Consider the following 16,834-nt stretch of genomic DNA (forward strand, 5'->3'; position numbering starts at 1 on the left):
CCAGAGCCACCTGCGAAATAAGAAAATCCGCGAAGTAGAAACCATATGTTTATATGGTTATTTTTATATTGTCATGCTTGGGTCACAGATTTGCGCAGAAACACAGGAGGTTGTAGAGAGACAGGAACGTTATTCAAACACTGCAAACAAACATTTGGCTCTTTTTCAAAAGTTTAAACTGTGCTCCATGACAAGACAGAGATGACAGTTCTGTCTCACAATTAAAAGAATGCAAACATATCTTCCTCTTCAAAGGAGTGCGTGTCAGGAGCACAGAATGTCACATAGATAGAGAAAACAATCTCTAGCAAACAAATCAATAGGGCTGTTTGGCTTTTAAGTATGCGAAGCACCGCGGCACAAAGCTGTTGAAGGCGGCAGCTCACACCCCCTCCGTCAGGAGCAGTGGGAGAGAGAGAGAGAGAGAGATAGAGAGAGACAGAGTTTGTTTTTCAGTCAAAAATCAATACGTGCCCTTCGAGCTTTTAAGTATGCGAAGCATTGTGCAGCATGTCGTTTCAGGAAGCAGCTGCACAAAAGATAGCAACGTGAAGATAATCTTTCAGCATTTTTAGACGAGCGTCCGTATCGTCTAGGTGTGCGAACAGCCCCCCTGCTCAATCCCCATACGTCAGGATCAGAGAAAGTCAGCGCAAGAGAGAGAGAAAAGTAAGCAATCTAGCTTCTCAGCCATCTGCCAATAGCGTCCCTTGTATGAAATCAACTGGGCAAACCAACTGAGGAAGCATGTACCAGAAATTAAAAGACCCATTGTCCGCAGAAATCCGCGAACCAGCAAAAAATCCGCGATATATATTTAAATATGCTTACATATAAAATCCGCGATGGAGTGAAGCCGCGAAAGGCGAAGCGCGATATAGCGAGGGATCACTGTATACAGAGCATCAGGATTAAACTAAAATGAAGCTATGAGAAAGCCATGTTAAAGTAATGTGTTTTCAGCAGTGCTTTAAAGTGCTCCACTGTATTAGGCTGGCGAATTCCTATTGGCAAGCTATTCCAGATTTTAGGTGCATAACAGCAGAAGGCCGCCTCACCACTTCTTTTAAGTTTAGCTCTTGGAATTCTAAGCAGACATTCATTTGAAGATCTACGGTTACGATTTGGAGTGTAAGGTGTGTGGAAGGTGGCCCGGACACAGACAGGCAGACACCGATGGATCAATCACCAACACACGTTTATTCATTATTTACAGTGCACACAACCCAGCACTCCCGTACTAATCACCCACAGTCCAGGCTCTTCACTATGCCTCTCTTTGTGACCTCCTCCATTCATCTCCTCCGAGCTCCATCCTCTTCCACCCGACTCCATCGAATGGGAGGCGGCCCCTTTTATATTCACCTGGACGTGCTCCAGGTGCCTCCCAATGAACTTCTTCCGGCACTCCCTGGTGTGGCGGAAGTGCTGGCTGTGCACCTGAAAGCACTCCGGGTGTCCCAGGTCTTCGTCCCCCGAGCACTTCCAGGTATGGCGGAAGTGTTGAGGACCAGGGCTTTCCAGGCATTCGGGCACCCCCTGGCGGTGACCACGGGCCCCTGTAGGGTTGAGCTTCCTTGCTTCCATGTCCCCATAGCCACCAGGGCGGTCTCCCCCTCGTGGTCCCTCCTCCGGTCCTTCCGGGCGTCCCGGCTGGGTACCACCCCCAGCCGCTCGCTACAGGTGTAAGACATTCCGAAATATAAGATGGAGTGAGATTATTTAAGGCTTTGTAGACCATAAGCAGGATTTTAAAGTCAATTCTAAATGACACAGGTAACCAATGTAGTGACATCAAAACTGGAGAAATATGCTCGGATTTTCTTTTCCTAATTAAGATTCTAGCAGCTGCATTCTGCACTAGTTGCAATCGATTGATGTCTTTTTTTGGTAGTCCTGAGAGGATTGCGTTACAGTAATCTAGTCGATAGAAAACAAGAGCGTGAACTAATTTCTCAGCATCTTGCAATGTTATAAGAGGTCTAACTTTTGCTATATTAAGTGAAAAAATGCTGTCCTAGTAATATGATTAATATGTGATTTAAAATTCAGGTCAGAGTCAATAGTTACCCCTAAATTCTTTACCTCCGTCTTGACTTTTAATCCTAATGCAACAAGTTTATTTCTAATAACTTCATTATATCCATTTTTGCCAATCACTAAAATTTCTGTTTTCTCTTTATTTAGTTTGAGAAAATTACTACTCATCCATTTAGAAACACAAGTGAGACATTGTGTCAGTGAATCAAGAGAGTCAGGGTCATCAGGCGCTATTGAAAAATATAGTTGTGTGTCATCAGCATAGCTGTGGTAGCTCACGTTATGCCCTGAGATAATCTGAATAACAACAATAGCAGATTTAATAACAGTTAAATAGAGATTCACCAATCCTTCCATTTTTCTGAAACTTTTCTTCTGTCTTGGTTTGGAAGGAAGGAAGGTTGGGAGCATGCACTGATAACGTGTTGCTGCACCCACCAGATGACAAACCAACTGGTTTGTGCCTTTAAAATTTTAGAAGGATCCTGAATGGGTGCAAAATGTTGCTGAGGAAAGTCTATGCCCACAAGGTTATAAAGACATCACAAATTAAAAGAAACCAACAAGGTCCAGTTCATACAAGGCAGTTGTTCTTACAGTACGGTATAAAAAAAGGGTCTTGAAACGTGCACATACAGAAACGACACTGTGATCTAATAAAAAATAACTTTAAATTAAAGCATGAATTGGTATCTGGTCAAAAAGATTTTTGTTTGTCACGAGACCCTACAGTCACTCCATGCTCTAAATGCATTTAACATACACAGATATCTGGCATCACATAGCCTCCTTAGCATTATGTTTACCCCTAGAAAATTGAAGCAAAAGAGTTTCATTTTTTTCAGTGACAAAAAATGTTACTATATGTAACAAAAGCATGTAAATACCAAAATATCCACACTAGCAAAGGTATGTGTCCACTGCAGTAATGATGCAGATTTAGTATAAATGCTTTGTGTAATGTTTTGAAGCTGTCACCATTGGCACTGTTCCAGCAGATGTTTGAAGAATTCTTCTTGTAATATTTTTTCTGTTGCTTGTTCATGAGAGGGTGGAACGTCAGTGCCTGACCTGCACGATCAACACTGTCCATTGTGTTACTGTAGCCTAATGCAGCACACAGCATAGTGCCATCCAAATTACCCCGGACAAGACCAATGATTGGTTGCTGCATTGTGAACAGTGCTGAGGAGGCAGACGTCTTTCTTGTCCTCCTCTTGATTGCAATCATTTTGCCTTTTTCCCACACAGCTACTGTACCACGCTGCAGCTTGACGCATTCATGTGACCGGAGTCACCAGGCATTTCAATGGCACTTTTGTCATACAGTGGCATATGCATTGGTTTTCCTCTAAACTAAAATCTCAGGCAGTTCAGGTGAGGTATTGAAACTGTCCATTGTTATTCAGTAACCTTGGTTAAGCAAAGGGTCCACCAGTGACAACAAAGATGATTGTAGCAATGCCGTACTGACTGTACTTGCCATCCCACTTGGTTCCTCCACCGGTGTAAAGTATCGAGTTCCAGATGTATCCAGAGTTTGCATTCCACAGCATGTAGAACTTGATACTGAGTAATATCTGTTTTGATGCAATGTAGTGTACCCACGACACCCTTTCCTTGTAATCCATGTGCCTTTCATCAAAACTAATTCTGCATATTTTTGATGATCGTCTGATACACATCCCACAGTTCGTATGGTTTTGGTGAAGGGTGATGGGTTTTATCATAGTTATTGTTATTAGTGAAATGCAGGTATTTCATAATAAGTGAAAAATGACACTCAAAACTTCGCTGAAAATGGGTGTAAGCAACATACTGTGTGTGGACCAATACTGTGTCTTGACTAGTTTACCCACTATTCCCTGCAATATTGGGAGACTGAAAATCACACAGCAGCAACAGGCGCAGCGACTGTGCCAAGCAAATGCTTTGCTGTGATTTTTCTGACACTGTTTAGCATATCACTTCAATTCAGCAACTGCTTTCTTGCTAGCATCGACAAACTGTAAATAGTCCAGGTAATCATGATTAACAGACATCTTTAGACTTGGATTGCCTATAAATGGGCAACGAGGAAGTATAGAATTTTCAGCAACAGTAGTATGTAGCTGACACCAGACATGAACAACACAGAAACTTGGCAGTATTGTGTCGGAATTTACCAAACAGGTGTCAGTTTCACTGTCCGTGTCAACGTTTGATGACCAACATACATCGTCATTTCTTTTGCACAATTCGTGCAATGTTTAAGTTTCAGTCAGTCATTTTCCAACCTGCTTCATCTTGAACAGGGTCACTGGGGGTGCTGGAGCCTATCACAGTTAGCATCGGGTGAAAGGCAGGAACAAAACTTGGACAGGATGCCAGTCCATTGCAGGGTGAACATACTGTACATACACACATCATCTACAGACTAGGGCCAATTTAGTGTAGGCAGTTCATCTAAACTGCCTGTCTTTGAACTGTCTGAGGCAACCCACACAGACACAGGGAGAACATGCAGACTCCTTGCAGGGAGGACCCAGGACCACAAACCCAGGTGTCATTACTGCGAGGCAGCAGTACTACCACTGCGCCACCTTGCCACCTGTTGTTCTAAATCTAGTTTTATGGCTTTTCATTTGCCATTGTGCTCCAACTGTCAATAACAAAAAATGTAACCAAATGTTTTAAGTCGTTTTGAATAAAGGTATCAGTCAAATAATAAGTAATAGTAATGCAGTAATAGCTACTGTGACTGTACATTTGAGAAGACATGGGTCAGCATCCTTGTACCTCACTTCAGAAATCCTTAGTGAAGGCCTCAGAGAATTTAGATCAAATGTAAATGGTGTACAAAATATTTTAAACTTTAATGTGTACATATTTTAAAATAGTGCCTTCTATTTTTATGGTATGTGAAACCTAAAGTCTTTAAATCATAAAGGTTTCCCACATGAACAGCAACACCAGTGTCATGTGGTGTTCATTTAGGCATGATAATTGATAAGGATAGTGTGATAAACCAATAGAAAAAAATGTACATTGTCATAAAGTATCTTTAGATAAGAAATTTAAACATTGTAACTTTTACTCACAACTGTATAGTTGTAGTTCTATACTGTGGCAAAGGTGCTATATAGGCATCAACCCGACACAGACTGACAACGGAGGCACAGAAAAAAATAAACGAAAAGATTTATTTTTCTTCAGCCGTGAGGCACATCTTCCCCGTGTCCCACAGGCCCTACACAGTCCCCAAAACACAAAAAAGAAAAAACACCACAACACACTCTTCTTCCTCCGCTCCTTCCAGGCAACTTTGTTCTCCTCCTCCCGACTCTGGTGCCTGGAGTGGTGGCTGCTGGCTTCTTATATAGCCCACCCGGAAGTGCTTCAGGTCACCCGGAAGTGCTTCCGGTGATAATTAACCTAATTTAGGCTGCACTTCTGGGTGTGGCTGCTTTCCAGCCCTCGAGGGCTCGTTAAGCCATGCAGCTCCCCCTGGCGATGGCCACGGAGCCCAACAGGGATGAGCTCCATTGTAACATAATTGTGGCCCCAATGCAACCCAGTGGGGCTGCCACCAAGTGTTCCGTGGGACATAATGTGCATCCCATGGCTGCTCCCCCGGATCCAGTGCCAAGGGGGTTTCCTGGCCGGGCATGGGTCCCGAACGTGCGCCACAATGCAAAGGAAGGTTAAACTACCATAATCAAGCATTATATGAAAAATACTTGAACACACTCATTTCCAGATTTTCCAAATTCCTATATAAAAATTATAGACAGTATTATTGATGGCCCATAAACAAGCTGCATATGTTCATAGTGGATTAAGACAAACCAAGCAAACATGCTGTAAATAACATGTACATAAGTTATTAAAAGAAATGGTAACCCCTCAGTATAGGCCACCAGAAAAGATGCAGAAAATGAAAGTAACAAAACAAAAAGTATTGGGCTACATTTTAGTTTTTTGGGATTTTCTCTTCTTATTCTGCATTTGACAATAATAATCATTTAATTTCTTCTAATTGTGTGTCCAGTTGCAAGAATTCATTATATTGATAATAATTTCAATAAGGAATTAAACATTAAATTCAAAGGCCGATTTTTGAAAATTAAATTTTTCTTGTGTACTTAGAATATAAAACAGTAAATAGTGAATTATTGAAAGTAATGGACGAGTTGGTCATGAAAGGTTAGCGCTGCTGCTTCACAGTCCTGGTTTTGAATCTCATCCCTGTCTCTTTTTTATGGAGGTTGCATGAATATGTACTGTAACTACATGTACAGTATGTACAGTATATGTAATATTTAATTCATTACATTAATTTCCTTGAATAATTTTTCCTATCTTAAAATAAGAGGTCACCCACTCAGACTATCTATGAAGAATCCCATTTAATTGTTGTTCTTAAGTATACTGTGGTTTAAAGGATAGGCATTCTACTTCATGATTTCTCATAGACTGGGTTTGAATATTTGCCAGGTCATTATTCTTCTGGATTCTCCCCATGTCTGCTATTGGGGCTTTCTTTCGGGTACTCCAGTTTTTCTCTCACTTTGTAGAAATTTACACGTACAGTATGTTATGTACATTGGTGAGTGTGGTTGTGTGTGTACACATTTCATTGTACATGAGTACACATGATGATAAACTTCACATGACATATGCAAATATCACCATATAAATTATGATAAAGTAAGTCTATTCATTTAGTAAACTAGGGGGCTCTACCCCCTGCTCGCTTCACTCGCCCACCCCTGGGTTTGGTTTATTGGATATTGTGGAAGAAAGATGCCAAGGAAGACAGGAGTGCAATTACAATTTAAAGAGATTGTTATTTTCATGGGAATTGTTACATATGCATTATTTTCACTTTTACTTTAAAACTTTTGTGAAAACAATATTTGGAATGAACTTTTCTTCAAGATCACATTGAATTTTGATTCTGTGTTTAGACTTACTGTACATCGTGACAACGCAATGTATAACTGCCTGTGAGTGAATATCATTTCTTTCTCTCTAATAAATAAAACGACTTTCTCGAATGTTTGTCCATGCTCCTTCTTCTTCGCTTTGTCGTTGACATGTTATCTAGAATGTATAAAATTATTGCCCTGATAAAATTTATAAGAGCTGAGAGCGCAGGAAGTGTGTCTGACAAAAGCATTCACACGAATGAGGTTAGATGGTATTGTTTGAAAATAGTTGTAATTATGGCGTTACTTGACAGAGTCTCATGTTAAAAGTCTCCGTCTCACGGGACTTCATACCGCAACAATGTTTTTGGAATCTTTTAATTCTCGCTGGCAACACGAATTTGACGATCTACAAGTCTCTGACTTAAAGTTAAATTTGAACTATATATTCAATCTCTTTTTGCTGTTCCGTTATTTCATCAAGTAATAATTTCAGTTTGTTTGCGCTTATGCGATTTTTCCTATCCTTTTTTTGAGACTTTTGAATTTTCGTACTTCCATTATCTCTAACCTGCTGTGCATGTTTACTGTGCCAACATTTTTGAATTGTTTATGACGATCTACTTTGTCATCTACTCTTTGTCCTTTATTTCCGGCCATGGGTGTGGTTAAATCTCTTTCTCATGGGACGTATAACATTTGCTCGCATTGTGAAAGAGGGGGCTGAATGCATGCTGAGGAGATGCGGTTGGATCAGCTGCTGTCTTGCTGCTGCTGCTGCCGAGCTGCATGTTCTGTTTGTCGTGCTGCGCGTCGATCATTTAAAAGCCTGTACAGCGGCTGTCCTTTGGTCTCACTGCCTTGTCACGTGTGACGTCAAAGTGTCTTCCGAGAAGATCACGTCTCGTTTTCCTTATCTCTCTCCCAAGATTTTTTTTTTTTTATAATAGAGAGACGAGTTTAATTTCAATTTTTATATGAGCTGCAGGAAAATGGAAACTGTGTCGGCAGCAACAAGCCCAAGGCAAATACCAGTGCATGATGAGCCACCAGTCCATTGAAGGACATACTTACTTGCCCATACGGGACCAATTTTGCGTCTCTTACTAATGAAATATAAATGTCTTTAGAATGTGTTTACATTTAAATGTTTTAAATGAAAGCTTTACAGCTCTTTAACCCTTTGACGCACATAAGAGAAGTACACATCAGGTGATATTAATTTGTGGAAAAATATATGGAAACAAGCTAATAAAATCCATTTATTCAATTTTTAGAACTGGCATATGCATAATGTCATTAAAAAATTATGGGACGTATTTTTCCCTGTATGTGCCAAGGTCATGCTTCCAGTTATTATTTGTTATGAAAATCAACAAAACAGTTTCTGTCAGATGTATAACATAAATGAACATCACACACTGTACATACATTGTCAGTTCTGTTTTCAATTTTCTTTTGTGCACAGTAATAACATCTTTTGCATTTTTCTTCCTTTTTTATGGCATGTTCTGGCTTGTGAGAGTTTGTTGCCGTTTGTGTAAGCCTTTGTGTTTGGATATTTGTCGGAATACTTCTCTGTCTGCAGGAGAAATCAGATATCACTGAACGTGCCAATGCTGCCCAAAATTCAATCCGGTTCATTGGAGTATCATGGAAATGGTATATTTCATTGATCTTCAGAGTAACTGTATATGCATTATTCACCGAAATGTCAACCAAATCTTTTCATGTTCTTATCAATTGGCAGGCAGGTCGGCATATTTTTCCGATTCGCACGTTCCACAAGCTCGTATGTCCTTTTCTGCAAGGATGTACTGCAAATTCGGAGAGTTGAAGAAATTATCAAAAATACTTGGCATCCTGTTCTGGGTAATGATTCAGTAAGGTGCAAGATTACTGACTCTCCCAAATTATGCTCCACATGCTGTGCTTTCTGGCCAAGATAGGGTTGAAATTGATATAAATATATAGTACAAGCGTTACACCTGCACCACATTTTGAAGCCCAATTTTATTAGTTTGCCTTTTACATATTGGCTCATAATATTGTGGCCTTTGAATTTGATCATATGTTCATCTACGGACTGTTCCTCACTTATGCTGAGTATGTCCTGAAAGTCTGCATTGAAATGAACGATAAGTGCACACTTCCATGCTCGATCATCAGGATCATGCCAACCATTTTTATCAATTAAATGCAGAGCTGCTCGAACAGCCTTGAATTGCTGCAAAGGCATAAAATGGGTGATATATGGCACCGCCATGTTGGGTTGTGTGGACCAGTAGGACCGTAATGTTGGCAGAACATGGTAACTCATGACCAAGTTCATACCATTTAATGCCTTCATCTCTGCAGGTTCAATGAAGAAAGTGTTTCCTTTCTGTTGCATATACCGGATACTTTCTGGAACCAGTATTTCGTCTACAAGCTTGTCAAATTGCACTGCTGCTTCAAATATTTGCTGGGGCATTGGCATTGCATCCAAAGTTTCTGAATCTGAGATTTTGTCCACGTTAACTTGTCCATAAGCCTGTGGTTTCTTGTCATCTCTGAACAGAAAAGGTCTATAGGACTTGCGCCATATGAAAGTTATAGGTGGATGTTCTTCAGGCGTAGCACCCGTAGCAGAAGATGGAGAGGAGTTATTTGTGTCTGGCTTTGTTTCAACAGCTGACCTCATTCATTTTGGTCGGTGACCAGAAGGACCAGGAACAGCAGGTTCCGGAGAAGTACCTGTGGAAGCATTGTCACTTCCCGAATTATTGTCATTCACTGGTGGTTCAATAATTATATCTGTTCCAATCTCGTCAGCATCACCTTCCAAAAATTCTTGATCTTCTGTATCAAGTACCAAGTTAGTCTCATCCCTGGTGTCATCAGCATTCAAATATTGGATAATTTCGTCATCATCAATGTGGAAGTGTCGTGCCATACTGGAATCTGAAGTAGAATGAGTGAATAACACCGGTATATCTAATCGACACATGCAGCACATTGGGACAAATGTGTCCCTTCAAGAATATTATGTAATGTTATACGTATTTACACATATTTTGCAACTTTACATCGATTTTTAGCATCTACACAAATTAATTCATAAATCTCACCGAAAAAAGAGCAGAAGTAAATGTAATATTTTAAAAAACTCACCTGAAATAACTAGCATGGCACGCCCGAAAAACAAGTACTGTTTATTCGTCACAAAATGGCTGCTTGAAAAACGTGGACAATATAAATGACCTTTTGCAGTGGCCTGACACCTGTTGGATCCATTACGAAACATTTTGCATCATTGTGTGTGTAAATAAACTACAGGCATGCATATTAATATGAGGGACATATTTGTCCCGTATGCGTCAAAGGGTTAAGCATATTTAAAATTAAACAGAACATGAAAATACAAGATTTTCTGAACCCCAGATTATTATTTTATTTTAACACATTTTTCTTTAAGCATCCATCCATCCATCCATTTTCCAACCCGCTGAATCCGAACACAGGGTCACGGGGGTCTGCTGGAGCCAATCCCAGCCAACACAGGGCACAAGGCAGGAACCAATCCCGGGCAGGGTGCCAACCCACCGCAGTCTCTTTAAGCATATACATTTTATATAGGAAGAAGAAATGAAATTAACACACATAAGTGAATACATCTGCTTTCAGAGTGGGAGGAATTTTGGCTCCTGTAAAATAAAAGTGCTTGGATTTGTGTAAACTATGGGCACAGTGACAATTTCTTACATTTCATTTGAAACATAGTAAGTTAATTTTATTATTTGTTAAGTGTAGCTAGTCACAAATCAAAAATAAGACAGAGTTTTCATAACATTTATCTGTGACCTTTGAACAAAGATACCTTGCTGAGCCCCCACTGTCACAGCTGGACAGTAGGAAGACCTGGGAGGGTGTACGTTAATGTGTTATTGTTCTTTGCTTGGCCTAAAGCATTGTGCAAGAACTATCAAGTAGATTTTCATCCATCCATCCATTTTCCAACCCGCTGAATCCGAACACAGGGTCACGGGGGTCTGCTGGAGCCAATCCCTGCCAACACAGGGCACAAGGCAGGAAACAATCCTGGGCAGGGTGCCAACCCACCGCAGTCAAGTAGATTTTGTCCTCTTGAATTTTATTAAAACCTTAGCTGAAGCACCACTCAAAAAGGTTGGAGCGTCAGAGAAATTTGTATTTATCAGAGCAATGAAACTTATTACTGAATGGATCGCCCAGTACTTTGACTTGGTCTTTGTTATTCTTTACAGTTCTATACATCACAGATCTAGCCATTGTTTTAGATAGTAGGATAGCAACTTAAAATTTATGTAATTTCTAGCACTGTTGGGTTAATAAGATCTTACACTAGTTGGAGAGAGACATGCCTTGTGCAGCAAGCAAGATAACAGTAGAATATTTATTTGTTATATATGCAGTTGAAAGGAAAGTTTTTTTAACTATTTAATATATTTCTCCCACACAAAATAAACTGATCATGTCCTCCCAGAATCCCTTCCAAAAAGGCTGTGCCTATTAAATATACCCAGGGATATTCTGTTTCCTGATATCATGATATCAGTAGCCATGTTCAGTATCCAATATATTCTTGATTATCTTTTGTGGTGCACTTTTTCTAACAGGTAGATTTTTCTATTTTTAACATTCACACATTTGTATAATTTATTTCTTTACTTTCTTTATACTTTCAGACGAATTCCTATATTCAGAAGAAGGTGGCTCTTCTTTGAGGTAAGTCAGGTGCTTTGTGCTTTCTTGTATAGAGTACGGTGTAGTTACTAACAAGTTAACTCTTGTATACGTAAGACTGAAAGTTTAATTCTCACAATTGTCATGAGGAAAAACTCTCAAAGCATGTCTCGTGATTCCTGGTTTCTCTAGGTCAGGGGTGGGCAATGTTGGTCCTAGAGGGCCGCAGTGGCTGCAGGTTTTAGTTCCAACCCAATTGCTTAATTAGAAACCAATCCTTGCCAATCTCAGACCTTATTTAATGTAATGGCTTGTTAGTCTGCAATGTTAGGTTCTTATATCGTAGATTTTTTCTTTTTAAAGGATATCACCCAAATGATTTGAAGCCTAAAGCGGATCATTTTCAGTCTGTCACATTTTTTCTATTAAATTTTTTATTAAATCAAACAGTGCATGATTTACACACAGATGTAAATGGAAACAAGTTAGATGGAGAACTGCTGGCTGCTTTGTCATTTAGATCTTATTGCTAATAAGGAGCCATTAAAAACACTGAAAGCAGTTGTTTAAGACTGTAATAAGCAATTAAGGGTGGGGAACCTTAACAAACGAGACCACTAAAATGAAGCATCAAAATGTCACTTGAGCAATAAGTGCTTCATCAGCAATAATTGACTTCTCAGTAAGAAACTGTGCTGGAACAAAAACCTGCAGCCAATGCAGCCCTCCAGGACCGACATTGCCTACCCCATCTTTAGTTTATAAGAGTTTATGATTTATTTGTGAAACTCTGTCAGAAGTTATGTAAATAAAAATTTGACAGAGGAGCTAAAGCATAACCAAAACAGTTTGGTTTGTGGAACTTTCTTTCTGTATGTGTTCTGTGCATCCATGACTATTTCATTGATGAAGGGAAATTATACTGTAGACATATAGTGGGATGGAAGAATCTGAGGAAACTAAGCCAAGGGACAGAAATGAAGAGAACAGAAGCACAGATTTGATGAGAAAAGTGGCCAGCAGAAAAGATGAAGGCAAGAACACAGTGTTTTCTGTATAAAATATCACATTAAACCGAAGAATACAGGATAATTCGAATCTATAATAATAAAAGGCAAAGCCCTCACTGACTGACTCACTCACTCACTGACTGACTGACTGACTCATCACTAATTCTCCAACTTCCCGTGTAGGTGGAAGGCTGAAATTTGGCAGGCTCATTCCTTACAGCTTACTTACAAAAGTTAGGCAGGTTTCATTTCGAAATTCAAAGCGTAATGGTCATAACTGGAACATATTTTTTGTCCATACACTGTAATGGAGGAGGCGGAGTCACGTATCGCGTCATCACGCCTCCTACGTAATCACGTGAACTAAAAACAAGGAAGAGATTTACAGCACGAGTCACACGCGGGAACGAAGGTAAATGACGTTAATTTTTGACTGTCTTTTAATACTGTGTAAGCATACATATTAACACATGTGCAATTAAACGTGTGCATTTACGGGGTGATTTCTCAGGCTTAAAAGCTCACCTTTTATCAAACGCGGGAACAAAGGTAACTGACGTTGTTCACTGTCTTTTAATACTGTGTAACCATACATATTAACACATGTGCAATTAAACGTGTGCATTTACGGGGTGATTTCTCAGGCTTAAAAGCTCGCCTTTTACTAAAAAGGTAAATGCAAAACTATTTTCAATCAGTTTATTGAAACGCTCCCGTTAAGGATTGCAATAACATATTCGCGAGATAAAAGAACGAAGTAGGGGGAAATGGAGGAATAGCCGCAAACAGCGAAGAGCAAAAAATTAATTAAACAATTGAGAACGGAGCGAGTTAAGCATACAAGCATGTTCATAAGGGAAACAAAGCACGGTGTAAAACGTAAGTTTAAATTAAGTTTATAGAAACGCTCCCGCTGCGGATTGCAATAACATATTCGCGAGATAAAAGTTTAATGAGAAGACACGAGGTATAAACGAACCACACGCCGTGGCGCAACGTTAGGGGCAACAGTTTCAACCATTCTATGATCTGCTTCTCGCAACTGAAAGACGGCACATGGCGGATGTTAGCCGACTTGCTGACCGCAACATTAGGGGCTTCAACTATGGCGCTGACGCCACATCTCAGTGCCAACACTTTGCAGACTGTACTTAAAAGACACGCCCTCCTCACTGGACAGTTAAAAACACCAATCAAACTAACGATGACATCAAGTATTACCCAATCAAAAGTAGGAAAGGAGGCATCTTCATAAAATGCGTGTGGGATGATTTGCATGAGACGCTGCTTTAAAAAAAAAATGATAAAAAAAATACGGGATAAATCCCGTCCAGTATTGATTCAAAACGGGACACGCAATTTATGTGAATGTATGTATGTATATATCTATGTCTATATATATATATGTAGATATGTAAATTTGTATATGTATATATATGTTTATGTGGATGTGTATATACGTATGTATATGTACATATGTGTATATGTAGATATGTATATATATATATGTATATATATGTTTATGTGTGTGTGTGTGCATATTATATATATAAAAGACAGCAACACTCATAACATATATATATAATATATGTATATATATATATATATATATATATAATATATGTGTATATATATATATATATAATATATAAATATATATATATATATATAATATATGTGTATATGTATGTATATATATATATGACAGCAACACTCATAACAATGACAACACAATTACATTGACAATCATGTTACGTTATTTTTAAAATGTTTCCTTTACTTTTTCATAACCTCTTTAACACACTACTTCTCCGCTGCGAAGCGTGGGTATTTTGCTAGTAGAAGATAAAAGCAAAAGAATTAATGAAACAGCAGGAAAAACATCTCAGCCCTTGAGTAAGTACGGATACCAATTAAGAGTACAGGAATTATATTTAAAATACAAACTGGTAGATAGTACAAAAGAGGGAGTAGAGTAGAAAGTGGCAACAAAGTGTCTTTTCAAAATGAAGGAAGTACAGGGAGAGCAAATCTGAAAGGTAAAATAAACAAAGTTGGGGTTTTTAAGCAAGACCTGAATATCAGCATCAGGACCAGAGCTGGGCAAATGTCTGGTGCTACTGGTAATTTTCAAGTGGCTGGTCAGGTCATGTTTGACAAAAACCTGGGGAATTTTTGCTGAATTACGTGAGACTAAGTGTTTGAGTGTAAAGGGTTAATAAGCAGAACTCAGTTTTGCTTTAAAGTAATTATTTTCTTATGTACTGCGTTTTGGGGTGTTAGCCTCTGGCTCTGCTATGGACTCTGTCAGTGATTTGAGAAGGATTTCCTTTGTTACGCTTAAAAGCTTTACATCCTGAGAATTTCATTGTGAAAGTCAGTTTCTGTGCTATAGCAGAGATGAAGAAGTCTGACAAACTGTAAAAAGGAAGAGTTTATGTTCCTGAGATAGAAACGGAGAGAGTCCAACTGTGAGAATCTGGGTTTCTTTAAAAAAACATCATGTAAATGAAAGGCAGGATGGCAAAAGACACTTCAACTGTAAATGTGAACAGGATTACAATTTTTAGTTGATATATTTCTGTAGCTAACCTCTGGAGCACAATGTGGTACCATCAACACCATTGTTTTGTTATCTATGCTGTGTAGATTACCATATGAGGCCTGGGAAATTGGAAAATAAACAGGTTTTGCATCATCAACTAGTAATGATGTTAGTGTAGCTGTGTCCCATCGTTGTAGCTGTAGTGACTTTGCTGAAATCCCTGAGCATCTCTCAGGCTTGGAATTCTATGGTAATATGATTAATAGCATGTAGCAACTTTGTTAAATGATTTTAATGAAATATTCAGCATTAAGCCCAAATAATGCTCAGGACAGTATTCTGCTACCATCTTGTAGATGAAAGAACAACATACTACAAAAAATCTGGAATTTTTCTATGCATTCTGCCACTCGGTGGTAACTCATCAATATTCATAAGTGGGGTGGAGCCTTCCACTGAAACACAATGATGTGTAAATGAAAATCTCTAAAGCCACTTTTAGAACAAACTGAAACTGAACCATTAGATGAATCAAGCAGTAGTGATGACTTTGTGAACTGATCATCAGATGTTGATGCTGAACTGATGCATATAGCACTGTATAACCGAACCGCCGTGATATCCCCGGTGAATTTGGTCCTGTGAAGGGTTACTGTGGTGCAGGCAACTTTTTGGCAAAAAAGGCAAAATGATTGCAGTCAAGTTTAAGGACAAGAAAGACATCAGCCCGATAAGCAGTGTTCATAATTCCGCATCTGTCAAATGTTTGAGTCAGCGGCAATGTAGAAGTAACTAAGCCTTATAATGTGGTAGGCTGTAATTACACAATGGGCAAGTCACTTGTGTGGATCAGGTACTGTCATTGTACCCTTATGCACACACAACAGAAAAAATATTATAATAAAAGTGTGCAAATAAACATAAGTCTACGATTCTGATAGCAACGTCAGGCTGGGTGTTAGTGGCTGTTTCAAAACATGTCACATGAAGGACATTAATACATCCGTGGACACTTTACATAACTTTTCTGCCATATTTATGTTGTTATGGTATTTACGTGTTTCGGTTACACAAAACATTTTGTCTTGTTTAAAAGAATTCAGTGTTTTTGGCTCAGTTTTCTGGTCATTAAACATAATGCTAAGGAAGCTGCAACGTCTATTAAAAACTAAAAATCATAATGTTATTTATATAGAATATTTAATGCCTGACAAATTCTTTAAAAATGTACAATTCAAAATAAAAATTATTTATACTTTGAGCAAGTCCTCCAGCCTATGCTCTGGATCACATGGTGACACAGACCAGAGGACCAAATAAGCAAGCATGTGGTTTAGAGCCCCTTTCCCTAGCGTGGTCGCACAGTGCTTTGCACTGCTGCTTTATCGGTCCTGTGTGCTGGGCTCAAATCCTTATCACATAACCAAGGACTTTGCACCTTCTCCCAGTGTCTGCCTGGGTCTTTCTCTGGGTACTGCTGTTTTTTTTATTCTCGCATCCCAAATGTGTGCTTGTTAGGTGGTTAACGGGTTATCATAAATGCCCCCTTTGTGAATGCGACTGTATGCATGAGTGGGCCCTGTGATACCGCTTCAAAAGCTCATTTCTGTCTTGCAACCAGTGAT

General features: G+C 39.1%; 1 protein-coding gene across 3 annotated transcripts in view; it reads left to right on the forward strand.

Annotated features, from left to right (window-relative positions):
* Positions 1 to 16,834, forward strand: part of arhgef1a (Rho guanine nucleotide exchange factor (GEF) 1a) — a 260,502-nt gene that overhangs the window by 66,306 nt on the left and 177,362 nt on the right. For all 3 annotated transcript variants that reach the window (XM_028795071.2, XM_028795072.2, XM_028795074.2), the window contains one exon: positions 11,657 to 11,696. In XM_028795071.2, the coding sequence (XP_028650904.1) occupies positions 11,657 to 11,696 (40 nt within the window). The remainder of the gene's footprint in view (positions 1 to 11,656; positions 11,697 to 16,834) is intronic.

Source organism: Erpetoichthys calabaricus, chromosome 2 (assembly GCF_900747795.2).
Source record: "Erpetoichthys calabaricus chromosome 2, fErpCal1.3, whole genome shotgun sequence".
In the NCBI taxonomy this organism is placed as follows: Eukaryota; Metazoa; Chordata; class Cladistia; order Polypteriformes; family Polypteridae; genus Erpetoichthys; species Erpetoichthys calabaricus.